The 17173-nt window shown below is 40.4% G+C and overlaps 1 protein-coding gene across 1 annotated transcript in view; it reads right to left on the reverse strand.

The window, feature by feature from the left end:
- LOC145352441 (latent-transforming growth factor beta-binding protein 2-like) overlaps positions 1-17173 on the reverse strand; it is a 440928-nt gene that overhangs the window by 44022 nt on the left and 379733 nt on the right. Inside the window, exons 27-28 of the mRNA XM_080202303.1 lie at positions 4512-4637; positions 200-343 (exon numbers count right to left, since the gene is read on the reverse strand). Coding sequence (XP_080058429.1) covers positions 200-343; positions 4512-4637 — 270 coding nt within the window. The remainder of the gene's footprint in view (positions 1-199; positions 344-4511; positions 4638-17173) is intronic.

Genomic DNA, 17173 nt, shown 5'->3' on the forward strand with positions numbered 1-17173 from the left:
AAGCACAAAATTCTTTTACATTTAATATTCAGTTTAATTTTACTGGAACAGCATAAGTGTAGCAAACCAAGTAAAACAGTGTATGTTGGAAATATTAAGTACTAGGCAGATAATTTTAAAATTCATGATGTGATCTTCACTTTCCAAGATGAAAACTTATAAATTGACTGTTATTTCTTCACACTTCAATTTAACTTACCTATTGCTACACGAGGATGGCATTGGCCTCTTGCGGGATCAAAGTCTTCATTCTCATCCATGCACTCACAGAAGAAGGAACCTTCAAAATTTTCACAGAGTGCTGTTCCACAAACACCATTCATCATCTCACATTCATTAATATCTAAAAATAGAAACACAATGATTTTTTTAATGAAAATATCTATTTGCTCTGACAGTGTATTGGCAGTGATGGGATTCATGTCAGGCCAAAGGCATCTTTTGGGAAGGAAATCCATCATCCTTCCCCAGTCTGGCCTACACCAGAAAGCAGGATTAGGCTATTAAGTTGAAAGATCAGCCATGATCATGATGTTTGGCAGAGTAGGCTCAAAGGGCCAAATAGCCTCTTCCTGCTTCTATCTTCTATGTTTCCAAATTTCTATGTACACATGACTCCAGACTCAGCAAAACACTCAGTTCTATCAAACCATAACAGAGCACTTTACCACAGACTGTAGTAGCTCAACAAGACAACTCATCACCAAATTAAGGATGGGCGAATGCAAATGCTGGACCTGCTAGTAAGATGCACATCCCAAGAACTAATTTAAAAAAATTACACCTATTCTGAAAATACCTTTTGAGTACGCTATTACTTGACTCTATGAACTAAAAATTCATCTGGAACTATTTGGTTGCAGGGATTGAGATTCATTAGTTACCCACATATATTTGCCCCAATGCAAAACTCTCCTGTTTTCACGCCAGCTGAAGCATTTAGCCTGAGAATGGGAGATTTGTGGCCAATGTATGAATTGATAGGATTAAAAGTTTGCCAAATAGATTCAATAGTAATCTGGGTTTGTGAATTTAATTTACAGCATTGACAAGCATGCAAAATTATCTGTGCTGACAGAATAAAGTTCTCAAGTTCTCAGCTGAGAGTCTATATAATATTTTTGAAGAGAAACAAAATTGGTCTATTAAGCTTCACAGAAATGCATTTGCCATAAATTCAAGGATTTGCATTATAATATTACCATTCAAATTGTTCTTATTTTTCTCTCTTGAAAGCAGTGACAGTAAGCAAGTCATAATCAAGAACATACCACAACAATGGGCTAGGTTTCCACAGAGTTGGTGAGAATGTAGAGAGAAGTGAAAATGGCAGCTGGGATTCCTGATCCCATTCCTAGGCTTTACAAATTTTATAAATGCTTTTTTAGGGCACAGGCTGGTGTTACAAGCCTGAATCCTGAACCTCCTACCAGGTCAATTCCATCGCAGTGATAGGGTGATAGGCACATTTTAGTCTTCCACAATGTTCATAGAGCTGGGCCCGTAAAATCCTTTGCTAAAGTATGCCCTCTCACCACCCTCCTATATCTTCTCATGCTCCCCATGACGAGAAAAGTTTGCACCAACACATCAGAAACACCTGAACTCCCACCTAATGTGATCTGCCAGCACTTGGCTCACAGACCTGAATGTTATGATATGCCAAGTGCTCATCCAGATACCTCTTAAAGGATGCGAAGCAACCCGCCTCTACCACCCTCCCAGGCAGCACATTCTAGACCATCATCATCCTCTGAGTAAAAGAATTTTTCCTCGCATCTCCCTCCCAATCCTCCTGCCCCTCACCTTGAACCTATGCCCCTTTTGACTAACCCTTCAATTAAGAAGAATAGCTGCTCCTTATTCACTCTGTCCATGTTCTCTTGTTCTACGTTCATAGGACTGTAAGAAAGGCGAAGGTTTAAAATAGCCTGCTTTCCTTACTGGAGATTTTAAAAGATTTACTGTGAAACCTGTGCATGTACCATCCAGTAATTTATATGAACAAGGGTGACAATACATTCTATTAAATGAATAGAATTTGAGGCATGATAGATCATTTGAAACTTTAATCTCAGATTGAATTTCAGATCATTTTGATGTTAGGAAAACAAGGGGATAAAAGTGACATTCAAAAGCTCTGCTGTTGAATAACATGAATCATTGGTGCCTGGAGGAGCTTATAAGATCTTGCATATTGAGAAAGAAAGGATGTTGAATTCCTCATTACCTATTAAAAAATCAGACCAAAAGTGCACAGAAATCTTCTACACTTCTGCTTTAGAGATAATGTTCAATTAGAATACAGATATATGAAATAAGAAATAGATGAGAAGTGTTATCAATGTTAATTGACGGTTGAAAAAGTAGTGATCCGTCCATCAGTACCCATAAGCAGTAGCCAATTTTCTTCCCCTGCTAAATGATCATAGTTTCAAGTGCCAGGCAGTGGGTCACTTAAGCTTGCCAGCTAGAGCTAACAAAGAGGGTATACTTTGACTCTTGGCTGACTGTCTTATGTCTCCGATAGGAAGCCTGGTCTTTTTTGATGTCCAATGGACACTTGGGTTTGCTCAAGTACTGAAATTTACTTTTATAAGGATGGAATGTTATTCCTTCACATTTCAATTATTCATGGAGATTGGAGATTTGAAAGAATTAGCAATTTTAAAATATTTCTCTTTGTGTTTCTTAATCCAATTTTTCTTTCCTCATTTTGTTTTGCTTTCGATGCAAGAAAGCCTGGTCGAGAAACTTTTTAACCCAGCCTATCTCTTTTAAAAGGGCACCTGCCTGCCATATTTCTGTTCTGGGTAGGCAGAAATGGAGTCTGCCCTATTGCTCCTGAGGCAGCAATGAAGGCAGATGGATGGCCAGGCTAACAGGATTCGATTCCTGGCTTGGGTAACTGTCTGTGTGGAGGTTGCACATTCTCCTTGTGTCTGTGTGCGTTCCCTCTGGGTGCTTTGGTTTCCTCCCAAAGTCCAAAGGTGTGCAGATTGGGTGGATTGGCCATGCTAATTTACCCCATAATGTCAGGGGGACTAACCAGGGTAAACACATGAGGTTATGGAGATAGGACCTGGGTGGAATTGTGATCGGTGCATACTCGATGGGCTGAGTGGCCTCCTTCTACACCGTAGGATTCTATGAGAAACACCTGCTTCCATCTATTGGATTACAGTTTTAAAAATGAACGTCAGACTCTCAAGCCCGCACCCTTTATCTCCAAATCATATGTCCCCTCATTTCCCATAACTGTCATGCCCCCATATCCCCAGCGTCCCCTCTTGCTCTCTGATACACCACCATGTGCCCTCCATACCTCTCCAATCTTCATCATACCCCTCTGCTGCTTCTATGCTTTCCTTTTATGTTCCATAGTGACTCACCTAGAATCCAGCAAGCACAGACTGCAGAAGCCATGTGAAGATGTATAAAACATTTCTAACAACCTAATCAAGTTATCACTCAAACACTTGATTTTGAAAACAATTCTCATTCATAAAACCCATTCAAAAATGTAAAACTTCCAGGTTTAATTTTTTTAAAGTTTAAAATTTCTTTATTAATGTCAAAAGTAGGGTTAGATTAACAGTGCCATGAATTTACTGTGAAAATCTTCCAGTCGCTACACTTCAGTACCTGTTCAGGTACACTGAGGGGGAATTTAGCATGGTCAATGCACCTAACAGGACATCTTTCGGACTATGGGAGGAAAGTGGAGAACTCAGGGGGAAACCCACACAGACATGGGGAGAACATGCAAACTCTAGGCAGACAGTGACCCAAGCCAGGAATCGAATCTGGGTTCCTGGTGCTGTGAGGCAGCAGTGCTACCCACAATCTGTCAATCTACCCACAACTTCCAGCATAAAAATGAATTTATTCTTAATATCTTTTTACTTTATTGTGTTTTGTGTTATTTGGCTTAAGAAATGTACTTCTGTAACACTTATAGGGCAGACAGTGGCATAGTCATATTCTCATTGGGCTAGGAATCCAGAGACCGAGTGTAATGCTCTAGAAATCTGGGTTCAAATCTCACCATGGCAGAATTTGAATTCAATAAAAACTTGCAATTAAAAGTCTAATGGTGATCATGTTGAAAAACCCATCTGGTTCACTAATGTCCTTTTGGGAAGGAAATCTGCCATCCTTATCTGGTCTGGCCTACGTGACTCCAGAGACACAGCAATGTGGTTGATTCTTAAATGCCTTCAGTTCAGGGCAATAAAATGCTGGCTCAGCCGGTGATGCTCACATCTCAGAGAAGAAAAACACAGTAACCGTAGAGCTGTGGACATCAAGATCAATCCCAACAGAATGGGCATGACCAACAACTAACTATCAGATGATTTACAACTAAATATTTCAGTCATCCTGCCTAGAACCAGGAACTTGTGCAGCTGGCATGGGTTAAATACGTCTTTCGCACTTTCCAACTGTGGCCCTGCAGAAATCCAGCAGAATTTATAAAGTTTGACAGGAACTTTCCAACTCAAACTTACCCACACATCCTTGTCCTCCTGGTGGAACCTCAAAACCTTGATCACAATGACAATGGAAGGATCCATCTGTATTTTCACAATATCCATGAGTACCACAGATAGTTCCATTCATACACTCATCAATATCTGCACAAAATCCAAACAATTCAAATTAATTACAAATTTTCAGAGTTGCTCAGTAATACTGAAGAAATAACTAGAGAATGCACAATAGGGATTACTGGAATAATAGTTCATTTTTCAGGAGGTTATGATTATCGTACTGCAAATGGAGTAAGAGTAATATCATACTGATCAATATGGTGTTGATACTGCTTATAATAACAATCAAACAAATTAGTGATTGCAGTGGAATTCAGATTAAATAACCATTGAGTGAATTTTACCAAAAGATGTATCACTTATCTCTCAAATTTTCACCCATTAGAGCAAACCTACGTTAAAAAAAAGGCTAACTGCAGCAGACAACCTTAACAATCTCAGCTGAGTCAACCCCCTCACTCAGTGGAAGGAGGTCCTTGCTACAAGAGCTTCTGATCAGTCAGACTCAATGTGCTGTTGGGACTGCTTGAGAAGACAATGTGGACTCAGTTAAGACTGGGATTTTTGTATAGGGAGGGATCAGGCAGATAGGGAGGAATGGAAGGTATTAAGGAGGTTGTGGGGAAGCACGACATGAGGCGGGTGGGACTCCTGATGCACAGAGGACACACTCCAAGGAAGTACCCCCTTCATTTCCACTTGAGTTGTTGAGAAAGCACCCTGCCCATTTTTATCGAATTTCCACTGCCAACCATATTATGGCAGTAGAGGCAGAATTAGACTTTTAATCGCCCCTTAATTGGATGGTTAAGGGCTTCAATAGGTCTAAGGGTGGCAGGCAAGCAAGTAGGCATCTTACCCGCCCACTACAGTACAGGCAACAAAGTGAGGGTGGGTTGGAAGGCACTTTGATTTGATTTGATCAGGCACTTTGCAAAAAGAACGGCCAAAGTCAAAATCGATTAAGTGGAAATTGCAGAGGTACTGAAGTCTTAATATTTATTTTCCAACCATCAGTGCACATCTGTTCAGCAATTCTAGGTAGAACTATGTACTGGCATCCTGTTTGACAAAACTGATTTCTTTATAAGTGACACTTTGAAATTGATGTGCTTTGTTAGTAATTGCTGAGGAAAGTTTAAACAGATTGGATAGTCCCTAATTCTCACTGAAATGAGATCTTTTTTCCCAATGTATTGCTGAAATATAAGGCTAATGGCTTAATAAAGAAAACCACAGCTGCACATAATTATTTGACAAATAAATCCTCAAAGAAAAAAAATCAACAATGCCAAATCTCATAAGATGTAGCATAGAAGAATTTTAACAATCATTACAGTTCAAGACAGTTAATATAAGCTATTAACAGCACCACTGTTAGGTAGTTTACTACATTGTGTACCCGTAATAAATTGTGGCAGCTGCACAGAATTGCAACAAAGCTCTTGGTTTCATTGCTAACATCAACATAATGTCAACACTGAAGCATTCATAAGGATGTAACTAAGGTAGTTTTAGACTCCTCTGATTCAATTTTAACACTGTGTAAATGAATGGTTAGTAAGCGAGTTAAAATCTTGCCCTTAAAATGCATATACTAAACTTAGGTCATTAAATTTTTTAGGCTGTGTCAAATCTATTCCTTGTACATAGTACACGTGTATAGTGCCAAAGATAGGGGAGTCTAAAACTAGAGGGCATAGGTTTAAGGTGAGAGCGGAGAGATACAAAAGGGTCGAGAGGGGCAATTTTTTTCACACAGAGGGTGATAAGTGTCTGGAACAAGCTGCCAGACGTAGTAGTAGAGGCGGATACAATTTTGTCTTTTAAAAAGCATTTAGACAGTTACATGGGTAAGATGGGTATAGAGGAGCATGGACCAAATGCAGGCAACTGGGACAAGCTCAGTGGTTTAATAAAAAAAGGTGGCATAGACAAAGGGAACAGGCCGAAGGGCCTGTTTCCATGCTATAAACCTCTATGACTCTATATCAAATTAGGAATAGAGATGGCAGCTTCGCTAATAGCAGCTCATTAATGAAACTCAAACGTGAAGGAATTAAAAGTACAGTGCATACAATTCAAAAGACTACAAGCCCAAAATTATTTAATATCTGTAAATGTGAACTAAATGTTCCTGAGCTATGTTGGGAAAAAATACATTTTCAAGGATATTTTGAACATTATTTTATTGCAGATGGCAATTAATTCCAAATGTAGGCTGTTTGTCCAGTAATACTTTTATGAAGAAATGCTTAAAGATATCAGTAAGGTAATGCATCATCACAAAACTGTTGGAGTTAATTTTATTGGGTTATAATATTTGTAAATTATTTCTTGGTTAAAACATATTTAAATTATCTGATAGCACCTGTGGGCAGCATTTTCTGTTTTTGTTTCAGATTCCAGCAACTGCAGTATTTTGCTTTTATTTAAGTTATTGTAAATGGATAATGTTCCAGTTTTCAGTGTAATATGGTAAATATATATATTTATTACAGTAATTCATAATCCATTTGTGACTGGAAAATTTTAAGTTACCTAGTCAGATAGCCAAGTAGGGACGGACAACAAAGGCTGGCCTTTGCCAATGACCCTGACCACATACTTTGAACAAATAAGAAAAAACTCATTATGAGTAATTTTAACCAAATTCCCCAGGTGAGAAACCCAGAAATCAGGTGTAATCTTGATTTTACACCCACCCCATAATACTTTACACTAGAAAGTAAAATCAGATGGCTGGTTAAACCAGTGTTGCAACCAATCCTGTCAGTTTGATAATGGGTGGATTAGGTTAAAATTTCCCCCATTGAAGCAGTTAAAAACTCTTTTGTAACATGGTTATCTTGGTTCTCTCTATCTTATCATTCTCCCTGAGATCTCACATAGTGAGTTCAATTTATAGTGCACTAAAAAGTCAATGGCATATTTGCCTAGGATGTCAAACCAACATTTTCCATGTCTCTAAGAAGATCTATTTGAATTCCACCCTAGGGATTTAAAAAATTCAGTTTCTTCACTATATAATTAATGCTTGTGTTATCTTACCGGACTCCAGTGAGTAATGTGTTTGTTATGTTAAATTTTATGAAACATTGACAAGTTTATTATAGTGGAATACTTTTGAAAACTGCAAAGAACATTTAGTCCTCAAAATGTAAAAGTTTGGTTTCTCTTTATTATTCCATGTTCGCACAGGATGTATATGTCTGTGTGTGTGCGTAATAAGCAATAAACTCAGCATGCTGCACATTTTGCATAGGTAAAAGATTGTGAACAGAACATGATCTCATTCTGCCTGCCATCTGCATTTGCCCATTAAAAACCTTAGCTTCAATACTTTCTTTTAGTAGCAATGAATGACACGTCAAAAATATTATGGAATAAATTGGTTATTCGAAGGATTACACCATTATACAGTCTTGGCTTTATGGATCTAATAAAGCATCACATTTTTAAACCTTACGTTAAAATAACAAAATGGTTAGAGAGCTGGAATGGAAGAGGCATGTGAACATAACCATTTACCCTCATGATTAACAAATAGTGAGTAGCATGGGGGATGTTTAAAGGGTAGAATGATACAATAAAATACAGGAAAGTACAATATTAATCAAATTTATTAAAGTTTCACAGTTGCCTTCTCCATTGTATCAACCTTCTTCCTCTGGGCTACCAAAGCAGTTCAGATCTGCCAACCTGTAATATTTTCCAAAGTTGTTATCAATTCCAGTATTTAACAGCTTCTGTCAAACAGGGCTGAGCTGCATTTTTTGTTCCTATTCTTCCATATTTCTATCTCTGGCAACCGACTGTACGCTTGCCACCTCCACCCCTCCTCTCCACCCCTCCCCCCCCCCCCCCCACCCCCACCTGCCGTCTCCACCAAGCACAGCATCCAGCCACTAAATTAAGTAATGAATATCGTACCCCACAGGTGTATGATTCAAATCTGTGACCATCTAAAATGTAAGTACTAAATTCATTTTTTAAAACTGGAGGATTACATCTTTTGGATTGACTTGAACTTGATCATAATAATTAATATCAGCTGCTTACAGCACTAAAGTAAACAGACATTATAAAATTCCCCAAAGGTAAATTAGACTGGTTTCCTTAAGGAACTAGAACATTTTTTCTATCAAATCTCAAAGCTGTAAGTATTTTATATACTATACCACTGTAAAATACAACTTTGTTAATTTTAGATTTTTAGAAGCTGGATATTTATTTAATGCTAGCAGTTCTGTGGGACTATGTTTAGGTCGGTCACAGTAAATTCTCGAAAATGGAGAAGACGTAATGGGCATTTGCTGAATGAAAAGTAGTTAAGACACTTTTAGTCTCTGTTGTATCACAAATACAAGTAAATTCAGTAAGATTTAATCTTATATGCAAAATGTTTATTTTTTCCTGCCATATAGATTTATATTTAGCATGGTGTACAATTGCACAAAAATATACTGGAGAATTTGACTAAAGTAATATGGCAAATTGAACAAACAAAAGCTGAATCGTGCTATTGTAGTGTCATTCTTGCTTCAAGACAAACTGGCTTTCGGTACACATTGGCATGAAAATGGTAGTATAAGTTTAGTCACTTCCTGACTGATCCCAAGGTGCACTAAATACAAGCAATGTGAGACTTCCTCCATGAGGAAGTGCCACAGTACTTTAAGTTCATAAGAAGTTCAGTATGCCTCTGGTCCAAAATGAAGTAAGTGTTCAGGGAATATGTTAGTCCACCTAGACAGATATATACCTTTCTTTCTGATTTGTTAATCTTAAGAGGTAGCAGATGTTCCTGTCTGCACTCTCCAAACACTTAAAAAAAGTTGTTGGGAACCATAATTTTGAACATGATTCAAGCATGTAACATAGTGGCAATGCTACTAGATTAGTAATTTAGATGCCTGGAGTAATAATCTGCAGGCATGAGATCAAATCCCATTGTGGGAATCTGTGTTCAGCTAATTGAATAAATAATCTAGCTTAAAAAGCTAACATCAATAGCAGTACATACTGGTTATCACGAAACCTCACTTTTTCACCAATGACCTATACGGCATTACTTTTAGCCCAACCAGTCCATGTTGTGGTCATGGTTCATTAAATCCTTCTTCATTTAAATCTATCATGGTAATCTTTTATTCCCATCCTCCTCAGATACCTGTCCAACTTCCTCTTTAATATATTAATAGTTCAGGCACTGCCTGTGGAAGCGAATTCCACTTTCTTATCACCTTCTGGATTGGTAGATCTCTTCTGAATTCCTATTGCATGGTTCCTATTGCATTTCTTGGTGAATATTTTATATTGATTGCCCATCATTGTCTGGACAAACCTTTCAGCCAGCCTATTTGTGGCAGGATGATAAGGAACGGATTGGATTTATCGGATTCCGTTCTCCTATAATCTGTGAATTCATGTGAAAAAGACTTGGCCCATTGTCAGTAACAAGTTGTTCAAGGTACCTGAATCTTGCAAAAATCTCATCCAGTCTCTATATCATTCTCTGAGATCATAGTCTTCATAATAGCAACTTCAGGTCATTTCGAGTCCTCATCCACCCCAATGAGGAACACACACTCTTTGAATGATCCAGCATAATCGATGTGGACTTTCTGCTCTGGCCGTTCTGGCCACACCCATGGGTGTAATGGCACTAGTGGCGATGATATTAAAGTTTTGCACAAGACAAACATGTCCCAGCATCTCCCTCAATTTTGCTATTGAGTCTTGGCCACCAAAAATAGTTCTGGCCATCTCCTTTATCTTTACCACCTCACAATGACCTTCATGAAGATGGTTTAGAATATGTTTCCTTAATAGTGGTGGAATGATGATCCTCATTCCCCAGAGGAGCTTATTCTTATAAGTCTTCAGCTGACAAATGGCTTCAACTCCAAGTTTGTTCCTGCAGTCTTGCCAAGAAGTACCATGCCCATGACCTATGACGGAAGTGGATCATACTTTATATACTTCTTAACCTGTCCTGCAGTCACAGGAGAGTTTTTGACTTCTTTAAAGCAAAAAATGCTACCACTTAAACTATCCATTGACGACTCATTAGGTAAAGGTAATCTGGAGAGTCCATCAGAGTTCCTATGGAGATTAGATTGCTGATACTTTGTCATGTGGGTGTGAGCTGATAAAAGTAATACCCATCTCTGCATGCGGCTCACTGCTAGAGGTGGAATACAAGTCAGCGACCTGAATTTCATTATAGCGATCAATGATCTATTCACAGAGAAAACTTCCTTCCATATAGATATGGTAAAAATGTTTGATCCTGAAAATGATGCCTCGAGGTTCCTTCTTTATCTGTGCTTTGTTCATTTCTGCTTTGTTCAAGGATCTCGATGCAAATGCTATTGGCTTCCCTTCATCATTACTCCTACCCACAAGGTGTTGCATCGCAAGCCAATTGTAAAGGCCATTTTGGTCAAAGTGTGCCAGTCGGTATTTCTGATTTTAATAATGCCTCTTTTACTTGTGCGATGGTTTTCTCGCATTGATCGCTCCACTTCCATTTCCTGTTTGTTTGCTTGCTTGTCTCGAAACTGTAAAATCCTTGGGTCGACTGGGTCAACGGACATTTCCATTGTCCTCTTCTTACCCGCTCTGATTCTGTGGCTGGCGGGGTGACAAAATTCCAGCCAATAGGTTATGCAAAGGCTGGAAAATAATTGCTAGATTTGGGATAGATCTTCCACAATAGTTAAAAAGCCCAAAAATGACAAAAGTTGATTTATGTCAGGAGATGTTAGTGCCTCAGTTACGGATTTTATTTTTGAAGGAGATTTGTAGGGGGCAATCTTACCAAAAAAATTCTAATCCAGGACAGGAATGAAAACTGGAGAGTTTCGGATCCATTTTTGGGCAAGTTCAAATCTGCTATCTTATCCATTCAGTGCATGAAAAATCAGCAGAAACAGTGCCTCACCTTTAGTGGGAGGAGGTCAGGGCTTTAAGTCTCCTGAACCCGGGCTGAGAGCAGGAGAGGGCTTCATTGCACTTATGCAGTTCTCTAGCAGCAAAGACCTGTCACTCAGCCTCTGCTGCTCTCAGCCAGCCTCCATGGCCTCCACAAAACACCCAGCTTCACAAACATAACCCCGCCCCCAGCTAATGTGGGGGCCCAAAGCCTACCGTGAACTCTCCTCACCCACCCGGACCTGTCTCCCCCTCCCTCCCACCCCTACAATCGGTCACCCGATCTGCCCCCACCCCACAGTCGGCCACTCAAGAACCTTTCTGCAATTAGCCACCCTGCACCCTTGCAATCAGTTGCCTGATTCCATCAGGCTCCTTTGGCCAACCACAATCATCCCCTCTCTCCCTCACTGATCCCAATACAGAGCAACAGTGGGTCCCTCCTCTCTACCTATATTGATCCAAATGCAGAAAAGCAATGGGCCTCCCCCTGACCAAAAGGCCATCCCAGTCTGGCCCTGTCCCCAGTAGACCTCGCCCCTCAGTTCCACCACCTTGGCACTGCCTGGTGGGCAATGCCAGGGTGCCCAGTGAGCACTACCAGGATGCCAGGCTGGCACTGCCAGGGCTCCAGGCTGGCACTGTCCAAAAGGCACCTCCCCATTATCCCCAATCTCCCTGGGGGGGCCTCAATGGCCACCAGTTCTACTGGCGAGGCCTTCACGACTGGTCCCCACTGCAGGGGACCAGCTGTGTTTCCTGCCAGAGAGAACCTCTTCTGGCGAGGTCACATGGACAAGTGAGCCTGGCTGACTGAGTCCCGAGCTCATTAAGTCAATGTTAAAACAATTTCACATATATTTAAATAATTTATTCAGTCTCGTGCCGGGAATGGGAGTGAGGTTGATCTCGCTGGATATCTGGTGCCGGTAAGATTGTGAGAAGCGAGAAATTGAGTGCAAATCTAATTTCTCAGCTTTTACATGATCTTACCGGTTCACCCTGCACATTAGTGGTGCAACAGTAAGATTGCCCCCGTGCAGTCCATTGGCACCTATGACGTGCTCTATAATGTATTCTATAGAAGATCTGAAAAATTCACATTTACTCATCCATACTCTGTATTCTTCTAGTCTCTGGAGCGTGGCATCTAAATTTTGGAGATGTCCTTCTTCATTCTTTCCAGTCATTAAGATGTTATCTAAGTAGCACTGAACTCTTTCTAGTCTGCTGAAAATTTGATCTATGGTACATTGGAACAATGATGTGGAGATGCCAGTGTTGGACTGGGGTAAACACAGTAAGAAGTCTCACAACGCTAGTGGCTAGTGGCTTGTGGCTTTTGCTACCAAGTAAACCTTTGGACTTTAACCTGGTGTTGTAAGACTTCTTACTACATTGGAACAATACAGGTGTGGACATGATGCCAACTGGAAGTCTTTTGTATCTGAATAGTCCCATATGCGTCATGTTGGTCAAATATTGTTGTGAATTTAGGTCCACATTTATCTGGAGATTAACTTGATTAAAGTCAATTTCACTGAAATACTGGTCTTCAGCCAATCCAGCACACAAATCATCAATTAAAGGCAGAGGGTACTGCTCTGTGCACAGCACCGGATTAATAGCAATCTTAAAATCAATGCATACTTATACCAAACCATCTTTCTTCATCACTGGTGCTATCAACATGGCCCAGTCACTTATATTAACAGGTTCAAGGACTCCTGTTTTAATTAGCCTCTTCAATTCTGCCTCAATATTGGGCCGATGGTGTATGGCACTGACCAAGCCTTCAAGCATTTAGCTTGGCTTTTATCCTTAATCTTTGGTTTGATGGAGATCGTTTTCATGCTTCCCAGCTCCTTATTAAAGATAATGGCATGTTTTCTTAAAATTTTCAGCAGATCTGCTTCAGATGAAGGTTTATCTCACATGAGGCTTATCTCAGCCCAGATTAGCTTGATTGTCTCTGACCAGGTTTCGTCCATTAGGATGATATAGTTACCCTTAACAACGTGCAGGGATAAGTCTCTGGTCTGTCTGTTTAGCCATACATTTACATAAAGTCCATGAATGGAGACATTTCGCAGATGTAGGTTTTGAGTATTATCTTTGAGGGTTCCAAAATTATATGTTGTGGTTTCTCTTAGTAAACAGTTTCCAGCACCAATGACACAGTAGCTCTGATGTCTACCTCATTTTTATTGGTTGACTATCCAGTAAGGGAGTGACCCAATAATGATTGGGTGCACTTGCAATTGCCAGTATGTTCAATAATTGCTCATCATCTGACTAGGATTCTAGTACTTTCTCATGCCCGTTTTCTATCATTTGGTTACTCTTCCTTCTATCTGCTTCTCCATTTCATTCAGTTGGAGCACGATTTTTATAATTGTTTGAAATTTGTTCCTTCCTTGAACATGCCATTTGATATGCCTCCTTTTACCACAATACCTGCATTTTGCAGCTTTACTCCAGCAATCTGCTGCTGTGCACCCAGTCTGTTCATCAGTGGCAATTGCGAACCTTTTTTTTGGGTTCGGGTCTCAGCTGACAACTTATGGACTTTAATGTTTGAACTTAATTGTTGTGCTTCCTTACCTGCCAGTTCCAGAGAGATCATGGTTCCTAAAGCTTTCTTTAGATCTAAGGTGCTTTCTTTAGATACAAGTTGCTTTCTGTTAACAGCCTTTACTGGATAACTTTGCTTTTTAACCCGCAAACAAGTCTGTCGCTCATGGTGTTGTTCAAGGCATCTCCAAATTCACAGAATTCAGCAAAACATTTTTTTAAGTTGCTTCGAGTTGTTGACTGATTCACCTTCTTGCTGTTATGTTTGTGCTGATGACCGAGGCTTCAGGAGAAAAGTGGCCCTGCAGTATCTCCACAATCTCACCATAAGGATACTACCCTGCGGACTCCTGCAGCGATATCCTGGAACTGAGGTGATTGATCTCCAACCACCATAACCATCTTCCTTTGTGTCAGGTATGACTCCACCAGTGGAGGGGTTTCTCCCAATTCCCAGTGACCCCAGTTTTGCTAGGGCTCCCTAATGCCATACTTAGTCAAATGCCGCCGTGATGTCAAGGGCAGTAACTCTCACCTCACTTTTATAAATATATCCAACATTCCTCCCTTGTGATCACTACCGTGAACAGTTTCTACCAGCCCTCTTCTGGAATATTCCTTGTCTAACACGGAGCCTAGACTTTCAATCAGGGTGGATTCTGGGTGGGAAGTCTGTTAAATGAAATCATGCACACCATGGAGTTAAGACACTATACCGTTAGGGAAAAATGGACTTCCAACAGAAACACCACTCTCACCTCCAAATCCTCTACCTGCAGCTTGAAACTTTTGCCTCAGTAAATATCACGGCTGACAGAATATCTACATACACTGTTTTATTGCCTTATCAAAGTTCTAATGTTACTAAATGTTCTGCAATGATATCTATGCACTGATTACAACCATTCTAGCCAGATAGGAAGAGGGATGAGGTCCTGAAGTTGAATATAAAAGAGTTAGGCAGAAGGCTAAAGTGCAGGACCTCAAAGATAGTAATTTCAGGACTACTACTGCTGCCACGTGCTAGTGAGAGTATTAATAGGAGGATTAGGCAGATGAATGCCTGGCTTGAGAGCTGGTGCAGGGGGCAGGGATTTAGATTTTTGGATCATTGGGATCTTTTCTGGGGAAGGGCTGGCCTGTTCAAGAGGGATGGGTTACACTTGAACTGGAGGGGGACTAACATCCTGGTGGGGAGATTTGCTAAAGCCACTCAGGAGGGTTTAAACTAGTTTGGCAGCGGGGTGGGATCCAAAGCAGTAGGGAGACAGAAGAGAAGTTTGAGAATAGCACAGAAGTTAAAGAGGGCACATTAAGTAACAAAGGCAGTGTCAGTAATCCTAGTGCCAGACAGATCAGGCAAAAGTAGGACAGAGAGCAAGGAAAGTCCAGGTTAAACTGCATTTATTTCAATGCAAGAGGCCTGATGGGCAAGGCAGATGAACTCAGGGCATGGACGGTATATGGGACTGGGCTATTACAGCAATTACTGAAGAATGGCTAAGGGAGGGAAAGGACTGGCAGCTCAATGTTCCAGAGTACAGATGCTATAGGAAGGATAGAACAGGAGGTAAGAGAGGAGGGGGAGTTGCACTTTTGATTAGGGAAAGCATCACGGCCGTACTGAGAGGGGATATATCCGAAGGTTCCGCCACTGAGTCTATGTGGGTAGAACTGAGAAATAAGGAGGGGGAAATCATTTTGATAGGATTGTACTATAGGCCCCCAAATAATCAGCGGGAAATTGAGGACCAAATATGTAAGGAGATTACAGATAGCTCCAAGAAAAATAGGTGGCAATAGTCGGAGATTTTAACTTTCCCAACATTGACTGGGACAGCCATAGTATTAGAGGGTTGGATGGAGAGAAATTTGTTGAGTATATTCAGGAGGAATTTCTCATTCAGTATGTGGATGGCCTGACTAACCAGGAAGCAAAACTTGACTTCCTCTTGGGAAATAAGGAAGGGCAGGTGACAGAAGTGTTAGTGAGGGATCACTTTGGAACAAGTGAACATAATTTTACTGGTTTTAAGATAGCTATGGAGAAAGATAGGTCTGGCCCAAAAGTTAAAATTCTAAATTAGGGCAAGGCCAATTTTGATGGTATCAGGCAGGAACTTTCAAAAGTTAATTGGGGGAGTCTGTGGAAAGACAAAGGGATGTCTGGTAAATGGCATGCTTTCAAAAGTGTATTAACCAGGGTTCAACATTCCTCTTAGAGTGAAGGGCAAGGTGGGCAGAAGTAGGGAGCTCTGAATGACTCAGGATATTGAAGGTCTGGTTAAGAAGAAAGAGGCACATAACATGTGTAGGCATTTGTGATCAAGTGAATCCCTTGAACAGTACAGGGAGTGTAGGAGTAGAGTTAAGAGAGCAATCAGGAGAGCAAAAAGAGGACACGAGATTGTTTTGGCAGATAAGGCAAAGGAGAATCCAAAGAACTTCTACAAATACATAAAGGGCAAAAGAGTAACAAGGGAGAGAGTAGGGCCTCTCAAGGATCAACAAGGTCATCTATGTGTGGATCCACAAGAGATGACTGACATCCTAAATGAATATTTCTCATCAGTATTTACTGTTGAGAAAAGTATGGATGTTAGGGAACTTGGAGAAATAAATAGTGATGTCTTGACGAGTGTACATATTAGAGGAGGTGGTGCTGGAAGTCTTAAAGCGCATCAAAATAGATAAATCCTTGGGACTTGATGAAGTGTATCCCAGGACATTGTGGGAGGCCAGGGAGGAAATTGCGGGTCGTCTAGCCGAGATATTTGGATCATTGATTGTCACAGGTGAGGTGCCTGAAGATTGGAGATTGACAAATGTTGTGCCTTTGTTTAAAAAGGGCTGCAGGGAAAAGCTTGGGAACTACAGCCCAGTGAGCCTCACATCTGTGGTGGGTAAATTGTTGGAAGGTATTTTGAGAGACATGATCTACAAGGATTTTGAGACACAAGCACTGATTAGGGACAGTCAGCATAACTTTGAGAGTGGAAAATCATGTCTCACAAATTTGATTGAGTTTTTTGAAAGGGTAATCAAGAAGGTAGATGTTGTCTACATGGACATGAGCAAGACCTTTGACAAAGACCACATGATAAGTC

Source organism: Carcharhinus amblyrhynchos, chromosome 14, assembly GCF_965287045.1.
Source record: "Carcharhinus amblyrhynchos chromosome 14, sCarAmb.v2.hapA, whole genome shotgun sequence".
Lineage (NCBI taxonomy): Eukaryota > Metazoa > Chordata > Chondrichthyes > Carcharhiniformes > Carcharhinidae > Carcharhinus > Carcharhinus amblyrhynchos.